Here is an 18,421-nt window from a genome sequence, read left to right as displayed (position 1 = left end):
GCAAAACTTGCGACCCGACAGGTAAGTTCGCGTTTGCGAAATTGTACAAAACCCTTGCGAACTGGCAGAAACCCGCGCAAACACAAAAAAAAAATCCGCAAATTTGCGAGAATTCGCGGATTTTGCGAATTGCGAGTTCGCAAATCCGCAAAATTCGCGAACGCGAGATTCGCAAAATTCGCCCATGCTTAGCCTCATCTCAAGACATGGCTCTTCGTTCCCTCATCTTTCTCTGCTTTAAGGCCCAAAGCAGTGGCTGGCTGCTTGATGAGTAATGAAAAATCATCTCTAGTCAACTAGGTAAGTGTTTACTACTGTATTTAACTTTGTGTCCACATTCTTTATGGGTTGAAGACCCTTTTCACTTACCTATCCTTATTTCCAAATTAGGAATTCGCCTAAGCACCAATAACATTAGGTACTGGCGCATCAGATTATTCCGATAATTGATGTGAACGTGCTGCCTCACAATACCCTCAGAGACTTACGTCTTCTATCGCCAGTCTATTCCGATTCTTTATATGCTGACAACAATAGCATGGTAACAAGCACTTTGGAGGTCGGTGTCGTCCTCTTAAGAGACACCAACGCCATCTCTTGTCGGAATACCAAGGAGTTTAGGTGAAAACCTCAGATGAACTGAAAGTCCCTACTCCATGACTGAAGGAAACAAACCTGGTCCTCAAACAAGAGAGTGCGCAGAAGCCTGTAGGCAGACTGGATCTTTTGGCATGACCCAAGTGAAGATTTATTTTTCTAAAGCACAGAACTGAGGAGATAATACTTCTGCAGTAGTGATTTTGTTGATAGATCCCAAAACAGAAAATACAGTGGTTATGGGATACTATTATTGACATAAACACACCAACACTGGTCAAAGTATCTGAAAGTCAAAATCGTTTACTCATTTTCAGGGAATTCTTAACTTTCAAACAATGTATATAGTGCTAGTGTGTTAATTGGAAACAATTTCACTCTTTTGTTCCTTTTTATTTCTGGAAAAAAAGGAACTGAGTGAGGCAGCTCTATTTAAAGTCTAGGTTGTTGTCACTTCTAATGTGTGACAACCTTGTGGCACAAGTGACACTCTGTGGCACAGCGTGTGGGTGAAACGGGTTCTGAACTTCTACCTTTGCTCCTGGGATATTTGAAAAGATAACGTATTTGTGTTGGAAAAGGAGTTCACTTGATGTATGCACACTCTAGGAAAGCAAGGGATCAATAAGGATCAGAAGTGGGGGAGAGCAGTGAAAATTACCTACCTTCTTTGACTGGAATGGCTGGGAATTTGTTCTCCATCATCCTCCCTCTGTAGATGTGCCCATCCAGGCCTAGTATGTCAACTTCCTCCTGCTAGAATTGAATATGCAAAGACAGCAGATGAAGGCACCGATGGAACTGAAACTTAATGCTCTGCATGTTTATCCTGTATGGCACGATTGGTTAACAGGCAATTTCACAATTTGTGAGTAGCTAGGGCAAAAAATCAAAAGAATCAATCTATCTTTACTCATGTAGTAAAAATGCATTTATGTCACACAGTGGGGAACTAATATTTAAACTACATCAACTGTTGACGCCGTTTCGATCCTGTTAAAATGAAGGATCATCATCAGGACAATCAATGTATTGCCTAATATGCAAGCCTATTTACAGGAGGTCCAAGAAAGGGTTGGCGACCTCAATACTGGCTGGAGCTAGGGGATGACTGTGTCTCGGTTCCAATAGGCATCAACTGGGAGGAAAGGGCAAGACCTCTGGTGCCTAATGGTAAGGCAAGTCGGGCGTCCAATCCGATGGCGTCATTATATTATTCCGGAAGGGAAGCTCGTGGGTGGAATTTTCACGTGTGGTTACGGTTCCAGAATTACAGACTGGGAGGTGTGCCGATGCGAACAAGTTGCGGTAGCCGCCCGATTTCCGGCGGGACCTAAGTACCGGTGCGACTCGGCCCTCCAGACGTTGACTGCTGTTCCATTGTGAACACTAAGGTCCCGCCGGAAATCGGGCGGCTACCGCAACTTGCTCTCATCTACCACCCATCGGGGTCTGATCAATTTACATACGCTGATAATTCAATCACCTTCCTTCTGACCGCAGCGGCGCCACCCGACGGGACGCACTGGATGTCTTTTAATCTAGGTTCACCGTAATCTGGGCGACTACGAACCCTTGTTCGCATCGGCACCCCTCCCAGTCCGTAATTCTGGAACCGTAACCACACGTGGAAATTCCACCCACGAGCTTCTCTTCCGGAATAATATAACGGCGCCATTGGATTGGACGCCCGACTTGCCTTACCATTAGGCACCAGAGGTCTTGCCCTCTCCTCCCAATTGGTGCCTATTGGAACCGAGACACAGTCAGCTCCTAACTCCAGCTAGTATTGAGGTTGCCAACCCTTTCTTGGACCTCCTGTAAATCGGCTTGCATATTAGGCAATACATTGATTGTCCTAATGATGATCCTTCATTTTAACAGGATCGAAACGCCGTGGACAGTTGATGTAGTTTAAACACCAGTTCCCCACTGTGTGACATAAATGCGTTTTTACTACATGAGTAAAGCTAGATTGATTCTTTCAATTGTTTGCCCTAGCTACTCACAAATTGTGACATTGCCTATTAACCTCCTACCTTTGTAAATTATTTGTCTAGCCTTGTTGTTTGTTGTGGATACAATATTGTGTCCCACTTTATACATGTCGTTTGAAATGTTTTCTATCCTTGCCATTGATTAAATTCAGGGTCCGGCTGGACACCTTACTTATTATAGTGCAGATTATGGCCTATAATTATTTTAAGTCTGTACATTCTGTTTTCTGTCAAGGACCTTTGTTGATTGATATTACGAATACCCTTGGTCCTTGCTTACCGAGTGGGTTCCCTTGTTTTTCCTAATAGTGCGGTGGCTTTTCATGGCCTTGTAAACATGTGCCCCTTTCACGCAAAACACTGCATGAATGTTCCATGGGTGTTGCTGTGGGTGTTTTCAAGCAACACACAAGGAACTTGAAGCATTCTCAGATTTATGAGGTATTGTAAACTTGGGAATGTGCCAGGATCTAACGCCACCCCAAGGGTGGTGTTAGGGAGGTGGGTCGTTTTTTTCCTTTTTCTATATTTGCTGTATTCTGCTGCAACATTAGAAAGTGGAAATCGCCTAAACTGATTGATTTTGTGCAGGAAGGTGTCCCTTCCTGCACAAAATTTATCAGCCCCGCAATGGAGACCCACCATGGTGCAAGGTTGCCTGCGTTGGTGCATGGCAGCCCATTGTGCACCAGCACAATGGGCTGCCATGCAGGGAAAAAGGACAGAAATGCGCTGTATCTTTTAGATACTGCGCATTCTTACCCTTTCTTTTGACAGAGGGCAGTGCAGCAGGATTCCTTGTGTCGCTGCCCTGCACCTCAACCTCATAAATGTGGCCCTAGATGTTTAGGCTCAATGATGATCACTGGCAGCACTGAAGCAAGCACATGCTCTACTGTCTCTATATTCATTACTTTAGTGGGGTAAGACAGTGGGGTCTGCGCCTCTCTATGGTCAGTGGTATTGAGGAACCAAGCACTGAAGACAGCCTTCTCTATGGTCACTGGCACTGCTAAACACACACTCGACCCACAGATCTCTCTATGGCAGAACCACAAATTTCTCTATAGTCACTTTCACTGGTGGAAAAACTAGAGACTTTACCCACCATATGCTGACTGGCACTGCTTAGATGGGACACGCTAAGACCGCTGGTCTCCAAAAATCACTACTGAACAAGTCCTTTCTAAGCTGGTCAAAGACAGACATTCAGGCCCAATTCGTTTACTGTCCATGGTGGAGAAGGCACCTGATGCTCCGCTCTCTATGATCAAGGGCATTACTGGACAAGGTTGCCACTAGTTATTGTTTGACTTCGCTAGCTAGGATGTTGGCCGATCTGTCAAAGTCATAGGGAAGATATGACCTATGGAGGCAGCCAGTCTGCTTCAGTTTGGAGCGGGCCTAATATACCACTGTACGAGTCAAACATAAACCAGTGCTACTAGAACAGGCACTGCAAGCCTTGCCCTCTCTCTCTAACCACTACTTTGGACTCAGCCCTCTCTCGTGTGGGTTAATAATCAGATGCAGAGCTCTCTTCGTGATCATAGGCACTAACAGAGGAGGCACTGAAGCCGACTGTGTCCGGACCACAGGCAAAGTTGGAGCAGACACTTAGTCTCTCTCTCTCTTGTCAATGGCACTTCAGGTACAACCCTCTTTCTCTGGCACTGTTAGAGAAGGCATTCGGGTGCTGGGTGGATCCTGTCTATAGTCCGGAACATTCACTGGTGGACTAAAACTGTGCTTCATGTCACTGCTGCTGCAGGCACCCTGAGCATATCTTTCTCTTTAGATAGTGGTACTGCGGAAACCAGAACTGTGTGTCCTGTCATCTTTACAATCACACGCACAGCAGGTCAGGCACTGATTGGAATACGCCGTTCCACTGTGGTCAGTAGCACCACTGGATCAGGCACTCTGGGAACAACTCTCCCTAGAGCAACAACAATTTTGAAAGAGGCGCCGTGGTGACTGCTGGTACCGCTTTAGCAGTAACTGTGCACCTGATGCACTTTACCACCTCTGGCACTGCCTAACTCTTTCCACAGTTGTTGGCACTCCATAGACAGAGATGCGGTTGAAGCAGGTGCTCTCAAGGACTACTGCCGTGGCTACATTTAGAACTATGTGGCATGACCTATCGATGATCGCTCCATGACTGCAGTAGGTTCTGTGAACCCCCCTTTCTCTGTGATCAATTACACTCTTGCACACGACACATGATGCTTAGCCCTGTCCATGATCACGGTACCTGCTGGAATTAGAGGTTCAGAGTCATCTAGGTCTATGATCAACAGCACTGCTTCAGCATACCCCAGACCCTCCCCTTCTATATGGTCATGGGTTCTGCTGGAACAGGCGCAGCATGTGCAACCCTCTCTGAACGGTTCAGCTGATAGATGCCCTACTCTTGCCCCAGTGTCTTTTTCTGTGGATCCTGATCTCTCTGTTTGATCCCCTTGCTGCTTGTTATCAGTTCCTCTGCTCCCTTCTTGCCCTCACTCTTCTGTTTTGTTACCCTTCCTCTCATAAATGATGCCTCTTTCTTTTTCTGTTACCTCTGTCCTTTCTCTGTCTTGCCTTCCCTCTCTCTTTACCCTCCCTTCTCTCCATTCCGCTTCTCCCCACCTTACCTTCAAAAGCGCCAGTATGTTCTCCTCTTCCGGCTGCACGCACTGGTTGGAGCCGATGTTCTGCAGTCGTGTATAGCGCCGATGGGGGAAGGTGAGGGTGTGGCTGCCCCCACAGCTCCGAGGGGTAGTCGTGAGACCATAATCTGACATCTCGGGCATACGCTCACTGCATGGAAGGCAAATAGAAACAAAACTAGTCGCAAACGTTACTTCAAGAACATTGATTCCTGCAAAAAACTATGGAGTCTTCTTGGCCAAAGTGCCAGCCACAATGGTACTCAGCCCTGGTCTGTGCACGAGCACCAGGATCCAGGCGTTGAGACCCAGTGGTAAGTGCTGAGTCATCAACGCTAATCGCTGTTGGGAGTAGCTTTACAACTCTGTTATTTAATGATACTGTATGGAAAGTCAAAGATTACTGCAAGACCGACTCAGCCTCTTAAAACGAGAGTACCAAGCATGGCTATTCTCAAAAGAGTCTTTGCAGTGGGGTTAATTATACCAATTAGAGTGAATACTAGTTACTTAAAACCAATGTTAGTTGTTGATTGGCTGCTGCAAGACAGGTCTAGACAGTGATTGGCTACGATAAAACAAGACTAGACAGTGATTTGCTATTCTTCAAAGGCTAGTCATTACATGAATATTACAAACAGATCAGTATCAGTCACTAGAAAATAAAACTAGTCAATGATTGAGTTCTAAACAAAGGCCGAGTAGTGTCTGGGTTCTAGTTTCAACGATTGACAGGGTTGAACATTACCTACCATCAGATACAGTCAATCTGATGGATACTGCGTTTACTCTGGGGATACTTTTCTTCGTTCCAGGGTTTTGCACAGAAGTCGTGTTGTTCTGGCTCCAAATACTGACACCCAAGGCTTAAATGGTGCCAGGGGACTAGCGAGCCTCATTTCCTATAAGCTTTCCACCACAGAGGGATTGAAGCGAGACTGAATCAGCAGAAAGAGCATGGGGAGCCTGATTTAGCAGGTGCCGTAATAGAAAACTGCCAATAAACAGCACATTTTTCCCACATATCCTTCAGCAGCTTAGCTGCTCAATTTACAGCTTGAAACATGCCCTGGCAGGCAACCCACATCACCCACACAGACAAAGGAGAATTCATCCAGTAAAACCCTGAATTAGACCTAGTTAAGTTTCTTTGAAAACCTCCCCCAGCAATTCCTAACACTTTTGAAAGGGGACTTCCGATAACACAAGAAATAATACTAGAAGCTATGCAGAACTACGGCTCTTCTGAATGAAGCTTGCCTTCTAGCATCAGAGTCTAAAGCAATTGTGACTTGAGAAAGTATCCAGAGGTACCAAGTGCCTGCCTTACAGAATTCCCCTGCATGTACCTCTACGAAAAGCAACTTTGTGCAGCCCTGCCTCTGGTTGTTTGAGCCATAAGCCCTCCGTGGGGAGATGTGTGGCCTGCTTCATGCACTATCTTGAGCAGATGGCTATTTACTTGGAGTGAGTCCACTTACTGCCAAGGCTTTTAAGAATAATCTGTTTATTATAAGCAACTGCCCATCCATACTGATAATGTAATGACTAGGCGCTCTCTTGGATGGGGTAAGTCTATGGTACATTCCTCATGCCTTAGGCTAATGGGGTAGAGGGACAGAGGAACAAACACTATAACCTGAAGTTACTGAAATTCTGAGACAAACCTGAGAATAAGATATAATGTTGCACTCAGTGTAACTTACAAACTGATAATATTTTTGCATTGCGACAGATGTCTTTCTCTTTCACTATACAAAAAATTAATATTCAGTAGGATTGGCAGAGTTCGGCCCCATTATTTTAATATATCAGAATTATTTTTATGAACCTTACCAAAATGCCTGACAATGCACAGATGGGGACCTGCAAAGCGATCCCTGCATTCACATTCGCCAAAAACAGCCATACAGGAACAGGAGGTTCAATAAAAAACAAAAAAAACTGTCATGGTGAGAATGGCATTAGGGATGCATATGGAGATCCCCAGGACTGTTCCATATGCCCACCAATGCTTGAGCTCACATTCACAATGAGGAAGCTGCCCCTCGTCGATAGCTTCTGCTTTGCAAATGTTATACTGCTCACTCTATGGAGTTGGCATGTCATCAATGGTTTCCAAACCCAATTGTGGTCCACTCCTGAAATACATTTAATTGGGATCTTTAGGTGTAGGGGCCGCGCCTTTCACACCTATTCCATCCCCAAATTGCATAAAATCTCAAGGCCTAATTTACAAGCCCATCAGCCTCAGGTGCGTCACTTTTTTCAGACACACCAGCAGCGCAGTGTGCCTGCCCATATTTACAAGGCCACGTAAAGTCACCCTGAATGAGTGTTGCTGTGGGTGTTCCCACGCAACATCCATGGAACCTGACACAATCACAGATTTACAAGGTGTTGTAAACCTGGGAATGCGTCAGAATCCTAGGCGTAGGAGTAGCGCAACAAGGAGAAATACTTGTATTTCCCTTCTTTTTTTGCTCTCTCTATGTGTGATGCATTCTGCCACACACATAGAAGGAGCAAAACACCATTGCAATTGTTTTTGTGCAGGAAGGTGTCCCTTACTGCACAACAACAATCATCCCTGCAAGCAAGGCGGACACCTTGCACCATGGGGCAATGGCTTTTGCGTTGGAGCATGGCTCGTGTTTGTGGGCCGGCACAGGGGAGGACAGGAATGCCCCGTATATGGTTGATATGGCGCATTCCTGCCATTTTATTTTGATGCACAGCAGTGCAGTAGGAAGGCTTGCTGCATGTCAAAATATAGTAAATGAGGACCTGAATGTTTACATTACGAGACGTGAAGATATTTGTAACTCATAATATTACTTTTGTACAGTGCTGCTTAGGGTTTTGTAGTTGCAGAACTTTTGATTTTGTGAATCGCAGGTCCCCCGTTTTTTAAAAATGTGTTAACTGTGATTCCAAAGACAGAATTAGAATAGATACTGGTAAGAAGCGAGCCACTAACCCCAACCATTCTATACCTGCCGATATCTCAAGCAGAGACATATGGGTCCATTTTTAAAATGTCTTAAATACTGTCATCAGACCGACATTCAGACCTGGAAGGGAATCTATATTTTCTTCCTCCCTTTATGTTTGGACTGATGATGCTTGGAAGCCTTACACTTTTCACGCGATTGCAAGTGCTTCTTTTTGTGTTTCTTTTACACCCATTACACCCCCAAAACAGTTTTTCTCATAGGAGTCGAAGATCCAAATTTGGGCTTAATTCTGTAGATCTGCAACTTTTTTTAAAGTCAATATACTTTTTATTTGGAGATCCTGAAAAAAGTTGAGAGAACAACAAAAAAACACAATGCAAATATACATGGTGTAAACCATGCACAGTGCACAAGTGGATCTCTCGGCTGGTTCAGAGTCTGGCCATGGACTGGATTGGCCGTATGTTGAGGGTTAGGCACAGGACATGCCTGTTAAATCAGCCCCTACAGCAAATTTGCACTGCACACACCTAAAGGTTGTGCACAGTATGGATTGGCCAGCTGCCGAGGGTTAGGCGGAGGGCTTGGCCAACACCAGGCACTGCTATAAATATTGCTGCTCATAGCCAAAGGCCCTGCACAGTGACCATTGGCCACCTGTGGCGGGCTGGGTGCCGGGCCAAGCAGACAGCCAAAAGCTGTGCGCAGCTTAGGTCGCTTCTATACAGGATGGATGAAATATACCCCCAAAAACCACGGACATTTGTTAAAGGAAGTAATGGTTTCTTCTGCTCACAACACCATAATGATTAAAACACCTCTGAAGGGGGGCGTGGCCAAGCAGGCCAACATGGCGGTCGCACCTTAGTACTGCCCCTCCGCTGACCCCTTAATCTGCAATATACTTGAGGCAACGATAGTCTCCGTCACTTCCTGCCATACAGTGGGGCCCGGATTCCCGTGCCGTCCCCTCTCCTGCTTTCTGTGGGCCCTCGGTGGGTCCCCGCGACCGACGGCACCGTGTGGCCTTGAGCGGCCCTTGCTGTCATGAAGTGGGCATTGCGGCGGCCCACAAGCTATAATAGTCTTTCACTTGGGGTACTGTCGGGGTAAGGAAAGTCGGCGTCCTATTGCGCCGCTCTTTTCCTCTGGTAGTTGTGTGGGTTATACGACCCATACGGCTGCTTTGTCACCCTGGAGGGTACACTGGAGGGGCGGGCGGGCGGTCTCCCTGGTATGCATATATGTACCCCCTGCCTCTGCACGCTTAGGGACCTCTTGTGTCTTCTTTCAGGCCTCCCATAGTGGCTTACAATCATAGAGGGTGACTTCAACGCGGTGCCAGACCCTGATTTAGAATGGACCGGGGTTAGTCAGAATCTCGGCAGACCAACGCCCAGCGTCTCACCGAATGGACCAGGAATCTGGGTCGCTATAATGCGTGGAGATCCTGGTAGCCCCGGCAGAAACACTTCACACATAAGTCGGCAGCCCACCACTCCCAGACCATGCTTTTCTTCCTACCCTTGCCTGTCAGTTATTGACCCAGATTCAGGGTTTACCCTGTGGAATTTCAGTCCACTCCCCTTTGCTTCTCCAAATTGGGCACCCGCCTCCGGGTCAGTGTCCCATGTGGCGTTTAAACGCATGGTTTCTCCAGGACAAGGAATTTGTCCACTTCCTCCGGTCCAAACTCCGGGGCTACTTTCACAACAATGAAGGCTTGGTTACACATGCAGGCACCCTATGGGACACAAGTAAAGTGACCCTACGAGGTGCCACCACGAGTTATGTCAAAGCCCGGGAATGTGATCACTCTGCTTTTATAACCCAACTAGAAGCCCATGAACTGCTCCTTGAGCAACAGCTGGAGTGCCACTCTCAGACATCCGATTACACTCTCTCTTGAGGCAGCTAAGCAGCTCCGGCACGCCACAACAGCCTGGATCTATGGGTGGGACGACAAAAAAGGGAAGTTGCTCTACTGGTTGGTCTCTCGTCAACATGCTGACAGGATTGTCCCCGAAACCCTAGATGGAAGCGGCCATCCTCAACAGACTCTCGTCGAGATAACCTACGCCTTTGCCCATTACTATTGGACATTGTACGGCCACCTCGTAGATAGGAGGGCAGCTGTGTCCCGATCTTTCCTTGATTTGTTCTCACTTCCCAGACTGCCAGTAATAGACGTCCGTCTGCTAGACGAACCGTTCATGGTAGAGGAAATTAGAGAGACATTGTCCGGTATGGCACCGGGTAACACCCCGGGCTCGGATGGATATTCCATGGAATATTATGCTGCGGTCCGTGAGACCATCATCCAACATCTTTTATAGCTCTACAAGGAAGTTTGTCACATCGGGTCCTTCCCGCTGGAACCGGCATCCAACACTATCTTCATAATATCTAAAACGCAGCCCCCTTCCACGACACATGCGGCCTATAGACTGATCTCGCTCCTTAACTGTGAGGTCAAGATCTTTGCATACATATTAGCCAACAGGCTCAAACATGTTATACATGGGCTAGTGCAACCTGACCAATGTGGCTTCATGCCGCCCCGCAGCGCAATACACAGTATCCGCCGACTCCAAGTGGCCCTGGCCCACCATCACCGACTTGCACTAGCCTTGCCTTGCTTCTTACTGACTTTGAGAAGGCTTTTGATGTAGTTGACTGGGACTACCTCCACTTGGTACTGGGTTGTGCCGGTTTTGGGCCGAAGTTCTGGGGCATGCTCCGTGTCCTATCCTCCAATCTAACTGCCCGAGTCCGGGTCAACTGGGACCTCTCTGACGCTTTTGCCATGGGGCGAGGGATCAGACTGTCTCCTCTCCTCTATGCAGTGGCGATAGAATCTCTGGCCCAACTTATACGTGAGGACCCCCAGTACAAGGGCTGTGCCTGGGGTACAGGGCATGAGGACTGTATCGCAGTCTATGTGGATGATGTTCTCCTTTACCTCACAAACCCGGCGGTGAGTGGACCCTGATGTCTCCGGCTGTTGGAATGCTTCGGGGAAGCGTCCGGCCTGCGGATTATCCCTTCTAAGGTGATGTTGGTCAACCTGGCGCAATCCAGAGACTGCTCCGACTGGCAGACGAACATCCCCTTCCTCCGTCTCAGTTTTAAATACCTAGGCATATTCTTTTACTTCAATGTCGCATATGTTTCTTTTCTTTTTCTTTTATGCTTTCAGGTCATCCAGCGTACATGCTGCTCACCAGAACGAAGCGGCAGCTGTTGATCTTCCTTACTGCCTCCCAAAGACTTGCTGTGGGCTACAGAAGAAAGAGAAAAACTACCACCTGCCCCTTTTACAACTCTTCTCTCAACAACAACCTCCTGCACCATTTGCTGAAAAGTTATTTACATCCTTGGTATAGTTAGTATTAGTAACAGCCTTACATTTTCTATTTTAAAAAACGTGGCTTTTACCATAGGAGTGTTAAGCAATTAGTGCATACTACTGTTTTGTCTTTCCTAGAAAATGTGTTTAATCACTAACATTGCACATTTTATTCTTTGGTTAAAACTAATATTTGCACTTCTTTATTTGTCATTTTTGTTTTATTTTTTTAATGCCAGGGTTCAAATTAGTTGCTTGTGTAGGTTGACGGTGCTGCAAAATGAGGCACTGTCAATGTTATGGCAGTGTCGACGTTTGGCTAATCAGCATAAAGAGGCTAAGTGGTGGAATTCCCCTTCACCCAAGCATTTGCCTACTTGTTTACAAAGAGGGTTGGTCCAATGTATATCTCGGCAAGAACCCAGGGCCGGGTCTGGGCATGGGCAGTGTGGGCCGCTGCCCAGGGCTCCGTAGTCAGCCCTCCAACTTGAGGCCCCGCACCAGTGCGACAGTCATTCCATGGTTTGAAAGGTGCCACCTTGCAAGTGCGCCTCACTGCTGTGGTGTAGCGAGGCGAACCCGGGGTAGGGGCAGTCCCAGTTGCAAGAAGGCACATTCCTCAGTTTTGTCCTGCAATTAGACCTTCCTTCCCCCACCCACGCAGAGGTACAGTGGGAGGACCATTGTGCACTGTTTAGCTCCCTGGTAGTCTTAACCCTCTCTGGAGATAAGCAACCCTCATACCTAAGAGGTACCTGGAGGTGGCTGAGGGAGGGGCTGAAGCTTCAGAAGCAGGGGGCATCTATTTAGGTGCAAACAGCCTGGAATGTGTCACATGTATGCAAATTAGAGAGCCCACACACATTCCCCTTCTGCCCAGTGCCCCAGAAATCCTAGAACTGGCACTGCTAGAACCTTTCTTTGAGTCTCTCTAATTGCAAATAGGTCGAAATCAAATCCCAGTGCTTCTTTACATTACGGCTGGATTAGTAGAGCACAGATTGCAAATCCTTCGAAATTACGCGGTAAAACTTTACCCCAACCCTCGAACACACAACCTTAAAAAAGCAGCTTTAAGAACTCTCCGCTGTCTCCAGTAGAATATATTATCAAATCTAAAGTATTTTGAACCATCCCAAAGTCTTGATTGAACAAAGAACCGTGCTACCCCCCAAAACCTAGATTCCAGCTGGGAACATGTGATCAAGGACACACATCTTGATGTGTGTCATTTGGATATGCACTTTCAAACGACAAAAACAGAGGTAAGTATTTAAGCATCTAGAGCCAAAAACTCTAAGATGTCCTGAAACTCAGCCTTAGAGTAGAGCTGACACCTTCTGTTCCGAAAACTCCCAAAGACTAAACTTTTCAGATAGTCATTCATCTGATCCCCCACAAACACAAGAGCTGCGACATAGTGAACAGTAATACAGCACCTACCTCTATGCCTTTCTTTGGACTTCATTCTTTTTTATGTTGTATAGTTGCCACAAGTTGATGTATTTGCTTTAGAAAACTTGTAAATAAATAAATATATCGCTGTAAAAGAACTTTCCAAGAATGTTCCATGGTACAAAGGACTCGCATACAACTTTTAGAAGAAGTATGTTCATGAATTCTGCCACAACATCAACTACAACAGGTATTTAATCCTTATTTGATCTCCCAAGGGGCTGACGCCAGCTCCACCCTAATTGTCACTAGCAGAGTCACAAGAGGAAACTGTGGCAGTGCAGTTCAACTACATATAGAGATACTGCGCGGCCTATAGACTGATCTCGCTCCTTAACTGTGAGGTCAAGATCTTTGCATACATATTAGCCAACTGGCTCACACATGTTATACATGGGCTTGTGCTACCTGACCAATGGGGCTTCATGCCGTCCCGCAGCGCAATACACTGTATCCGCCGACTCCAAGTGGCCCTGGCCTACCATCACCAACTTGCACTAGCCTTGCCTTGCTTCTCAGTGACTTTGAGAAGGGTTTTGATGTAGTTGACTGGGACTACCTCCACTTGGTACTGGGATGTGCTGGTTTTGAGCCAAAGTTCCGTGTCCTATCCTCCAATCTAACTGCCCGAGTCCGGGTCAACTGGGGCCTCTCTGACGCTTTTGCCATGGGGCGAGGGATCAGACAGGGATGCCCCCTGTCTCCCCTCCTCTATGCAGTAGCGATAGAATCTCTGGCCCAACTTATACGTAAGGACCCCCAGTACAAGGGCTGTGCCTGGGGTACAGGGCATGAGGACTGTATCGCAGTCTATGTGGATGATGTCCTCCTTTACCTCACAAACCCGGCGGTGAGTAGACCCTGATGTCTCCGGCTGTTGGAATGCTTCGGGGAAGTGTCCGGCCTGCGGATTATCCCTTCTAAGGTGATGTTGGTCAACCTGGCGCAATCCAGAGACTGCTCCGACTGGCAGACGAACATCCCTCTCCTCCGTCTCAGTTTTAAATACCTAGGCATATTCTTTTACTTCAACCTCGCATATTTTTCTTTTCTTTTTCTTTTATGCTTTCAGGTCATCCAGCGTACATGCTGCTCAAGTCCCTTTTTAGCACCCTTCCATAAATTGTATTTAAGGATATTACACCGCACCTACCTCCTGTGCCAAACCCGATTCTGCTTTTTCCATATGTTGTGACCAGGACCCTGTTTTAATTAGCTTACTCCATCGATAAGTGCAGGTCAAAGCCACAGTACTCACATGTCTGCCGAAGTTTCTGCATCCCTGCACATACTGTGGACAACACCACAATATGTGTTTGGATGCAGAAACGTGTGCAGACATATCAGTACATTACTTTTTGAGACTCTTGAGTATGAGTACACCGGGATTGGGTTATAGTATCTCTGATAAAGCGCTTTGTTAAACAGCAAAACGTGTTAGCTGTAATGTTTGTCATTCTTCGATTGAATGAGTCAATAAAAATTGGATTGGATATAATTCTTCCTGGAAGGAGTATTCTGTGCGCAATCAGTCAGACTATCAAGGATAAACTTGCTTGAAATACATTTTGTGTTTCTGCCTCTCTAGTTGGCATTGCTTATCAATGATGGGGCTGAGGACAACCGCTTGGAGGTGGGCACAACGCCTGAATAACAAAGAGATCGTTTGGGAAGGGCAGAAAATTAGGCCTTACGTTGTAAATTAATAGTTAATTCTTTAAACACCACAAAGTAGAAATCAGGTCCATGGCACGCCTCTTTGGTCAGACTATGATGAGATATGCTGCCAAATTTTCCCATCGGAACAACTGACGATGTTGAGGTAAATACAAGTTATTAATAATAGGGCCCTAAAGACAAATTAAAATGTACAAGTAAGGGAGGAGAATTTGATCCCCAAATGAACGTATGTTTGCAGTTCTGGGATTCCCTTGCCTAATGGGCGGCAATGAGTTTGCCCATAAATTGACGTTTGTGGGTATTCTCAAGTTTCCAAGGCAAACCATTCAATGAAACACAGGCTTCCCACTCCTCGAATAGTTTTTCTACTACAGATTTTACTACATTCATGGCACAGAAATAGGCACTTGTAATTGCATTTATGCAAACCTGGAAACTCTATGTGGATTTCTGTTGGACATGAAAAAGGTTAATTTAGTTGTAGACTGATGTTTACGACTGAATGCACCTTTGTGACTATTCACAAAGTATGCAGGACACTACCACATATTCCCTGTGTAAATACAATGAAAACGGTGAAGACATTAAACTGGAGGTTTCATTTTTTTCTTACAGTAGAAGCATCTGCCATATCAATGTTATTAGATATTCCATATATGCAACTTTAGGGCTTTAAGGACTGAGAGTATTTTATTTTTTATGGTTTCTAACCTACATTGTTTGACCTATCTTGTTCTCCACTTTCCCTTTCCAGTCTGATTCTCATTAATATAGCCCCTCTTAATCTCCATCCTTTTTCTTCAAAATGTCTCTGAATAGCATGTACCAACTTGCTATATGCCACCCCTGCTTGTCTCTGGGTTTTATGGTCTGTATGATCACGTCCCTCCTTGGACTATGACTAATTGGTATTGCACATGTTACTCTGTGGTCTGGCCCTCAGCCTGCCTTTGGCTGGTATTGCCTGATTTGATTTTTGTCATCCAGCACTTCTGTAGATGGTATGATCTGTCAGGCTCTCAGTCCTCACTCCCCATTTAGCTGTCCTCGTTTTTCAAATACATTTGTATTGATTTACTTTAACAGTAGTAAGGCCAAACTCATTTTTTGACAGCGGAGATCATGTAAGAGCTTATGTTTATTTTCTCATGGAAACTATGAAATTCTCGTAATATAAATGGGAACAATCTCCATGCCACTCGAACCTAGGGGCATATTACCAAGCAATAGCGATAATTATCGCTATTGCTTGGTTAGAGACAAAATTTTACAGCTGAGCTGCGGCGATTTTTATCGCAGATAAACCTTGGTATTACCAAGGTTTATCGCAAATGCGATAAAAATCGGCTGCAATGCATGAATAATACCGAGCTAATGCTCTTAGCCATGTTATCCACCTCCCATTGGATAACATGGCTAAGAACTGCTCAGGGCAGGTGTTAGCTTTTGGAGATATTCGCGCTTAGCGCGAATATCTCCAAAAGTTGGTAATAGGAGATAGCGATGTTAGCGACTGTTTCCAGCCGCTAACATCTTGGCACGCACACTTTGCATGTCATTAGTGATAAATATCACTGACATGCAAAGTGGGGCCCAAGATGGTCGCTATCTCCTACTAGCTGTCGCTAACTGGTGTTAGCGACAGCTAGGTAATAGGGAGATAATTTTATCTCCTCTTTCTTGGCTTTTAAAGCCAAAAAAGCGGAGATAAACCCCCTTGATAATATGCCCCCTAGTGCTGTTACATGTTCCAAAAGAAACCCATGATATTTGACACTAATAATTAACACATTTATTGGGTGAAAAAGACTGTTATGCTTTATGCCTGCTCTGTCTGTTTGCTTTTAATAAAAGAAGAGCTCTGATAATCAAAAAACAAAAAACAGATAGGCTAAAAAATGAAAATTAGAGCTTATAGAGTGAAGTAGATCTCTTGTGATCTTCTTCTTGTTTGTTAACTAATGATGATGCTCATGCATTTAGTATTGTAAAACCGTCTTTGCTTATTGTCCTTTTTCTTTCTTAATACTCATAAACTACCAGAGCTCTTACGGTTTCTGGCTTTTCCACCAGAAGGCAATTTTCGTCATTGCCACTACTAATAGAAGGGTGATGAGTATATTTTGTGGCCTGTGTTCTTTATTTTCCTTCTTATCATATGCCGTTCCTACTATGGTTACTACTTGTACATTTTATTTGGCAGAGAAGGTCCATCTAGTAATTCTCCATTCCCATAGAATATGCACTAAGACACTTCTCACCCTCAGTAGCCTGTCCATGTATAACTCGCAAAATATTGTATACGTTTATTCCCTAATTTCAATTAACTATGTCTTCCCCAAGCTGGGGGTCTGTAAATCTTTCTCCCAACTCTCCATGTTCCTCTTTTCTTCATGAATGCTCTATTTGTCAAAGAACCTTTACAGATTTAGCATATGCTTTCTTTTAGTCCTCCTTCCTCAAGCAGAGATTCTACTCCTGTGCCTTACTACTGATTATTTGTGTGACTTAGTACTAGTTGCCTTAATCTATATCTTTTCCTTATATGGATTCTGAATCTTTTTTTTCTACAGTTGCCTGAGTAGTGGGCTACTTCCATATCATGCGTGTCAAAATTGTGTTTTTACTCACTCCGCACACCTACTTGATGCCAAGTAGTCAAAAATGGGTGTAGGCGTGAATCCAAAGAGTGATATACATGTAAACAATTTCAGCCTTGTGTTGTATTATTAGCGTGTTTAATGAAAAGAAGTAAAAAAAAATACAATTGGGTGTAGGCTGTGGGTTTTAAATAGCATTGTAGGAGGTCATCAGAATTTGGCTGCCACAAGGGCTTTTCAATAAAGGATCTTTGTAGGTGTTTTTGGGCCTATGTTTTATAGGAATCCATGCAAGCTCTTTAGATCCACTTTGTTAAGGAATTTCTCTATGGATGACCATTGTCTTAATTGCTGAGAGAGTTCTGTCCAACAACCCCTGTTGGCTGAGCTACTAAATAGTACCTCATGTTTGTCACTTCTAGTCTTCCCATACAGCCTTGCTTTATACATCATCTTTCTCCTGACTATTACTTTCTTGTTAACCCATACTGAATGTAAAATGTTGGTGTACATTTACTAAAAACACAGCATTGTCCAAAGTTACTGTGTTGCGTGAGATGAAAAGCGAGCAGGACAGTGCCTTATGTACTAAGATCTGGCACTGTCCTGCTCTCTCCATAGCGTTAGCGCACAATCAGCTAGTCTAGTGCCACACACACATCTTAGCACCATAGTGCAAAGGCCTGTGTGTCAGGGATGGCATAGATCTTGTACTAGAAAGTGCCTGTGTCATGTCTGACATAGGTTTTGTACTGCAAGGGAATACCATACCTAGACAAACGTTTAAACTTTTCACACTTTGGTTGTGTGCTGTACAATGCAGTACACGTGAAAAGTCGAAAAGTGTTTAGAAGAATAAAAGCATTTCTCCTCTGTGGTCTGTTTTGCTCTTTAATCTTCCTTCATAATATGTGTCTGGTAAGTATAGCACACCTCACTCAGCTTGTCACTGGTCAGCATGGGCCGTCTCACTCTTTCTGAATCTCAATTTAGTATGGATAAGTCCATGCACTCCCTCCCAAGGATGGATGTAGCTGCTATGGCTGATCATTCTCCTCAATTCTCCCCGTCAGCCTGTGGTTGGTTGCCAAAGTCCATACCTCCTTTCTCCATTGTCTGAATATTTGTGGTA

General features: G+C 45.2%; 1 protein-coding gene across 1 annotated transcript in view; it reads right to left on the bottom strand.

Annotated features, from left to right (window-relative positions):
• Positions 1–18,421, bottom strand: part of QRICH2 (glutamine rich 2) — a 433,653-nt gene that overhangs the window by 62,707 nt on the left and 352,525 nt on the right. Inside the window, exons 17-18 of the mRNA XM_086930698.1 lie at positions 5,234–5,399; positions 1,263–1,353 (exon numbers count right to left, since the gene is read on the bottom strand). Of these exons, the coding sequence (XP_086786824.1) occupies positions 1,263–1,353; positions 5,234–5,399 (257 nt within the window). The remainder of the gene's footprint in view (positions 1–1,262; positions 1,354–5,233; positions 5,400–18,421) is intronic.

The sequence above is a fragment of the Lissotriton vulgaris genome, chromosome 7 (assembly GCF_964263255.1).
Source record: "Lissotriton vulgaris chromosome 7, aLisVul1.2, whole genome shotgun sequence".
Lineage (NCBI taxonomy): Eukaryota > Metazoa > Chordata > Amphibia > Caudata > Salamandridae > Lissotriton > Lissotriton vulgaris.
Note: the sequence above shows the minus strand (reverse complement) of the source record. Positions and strands in the feature narration are given on the sequence as shown.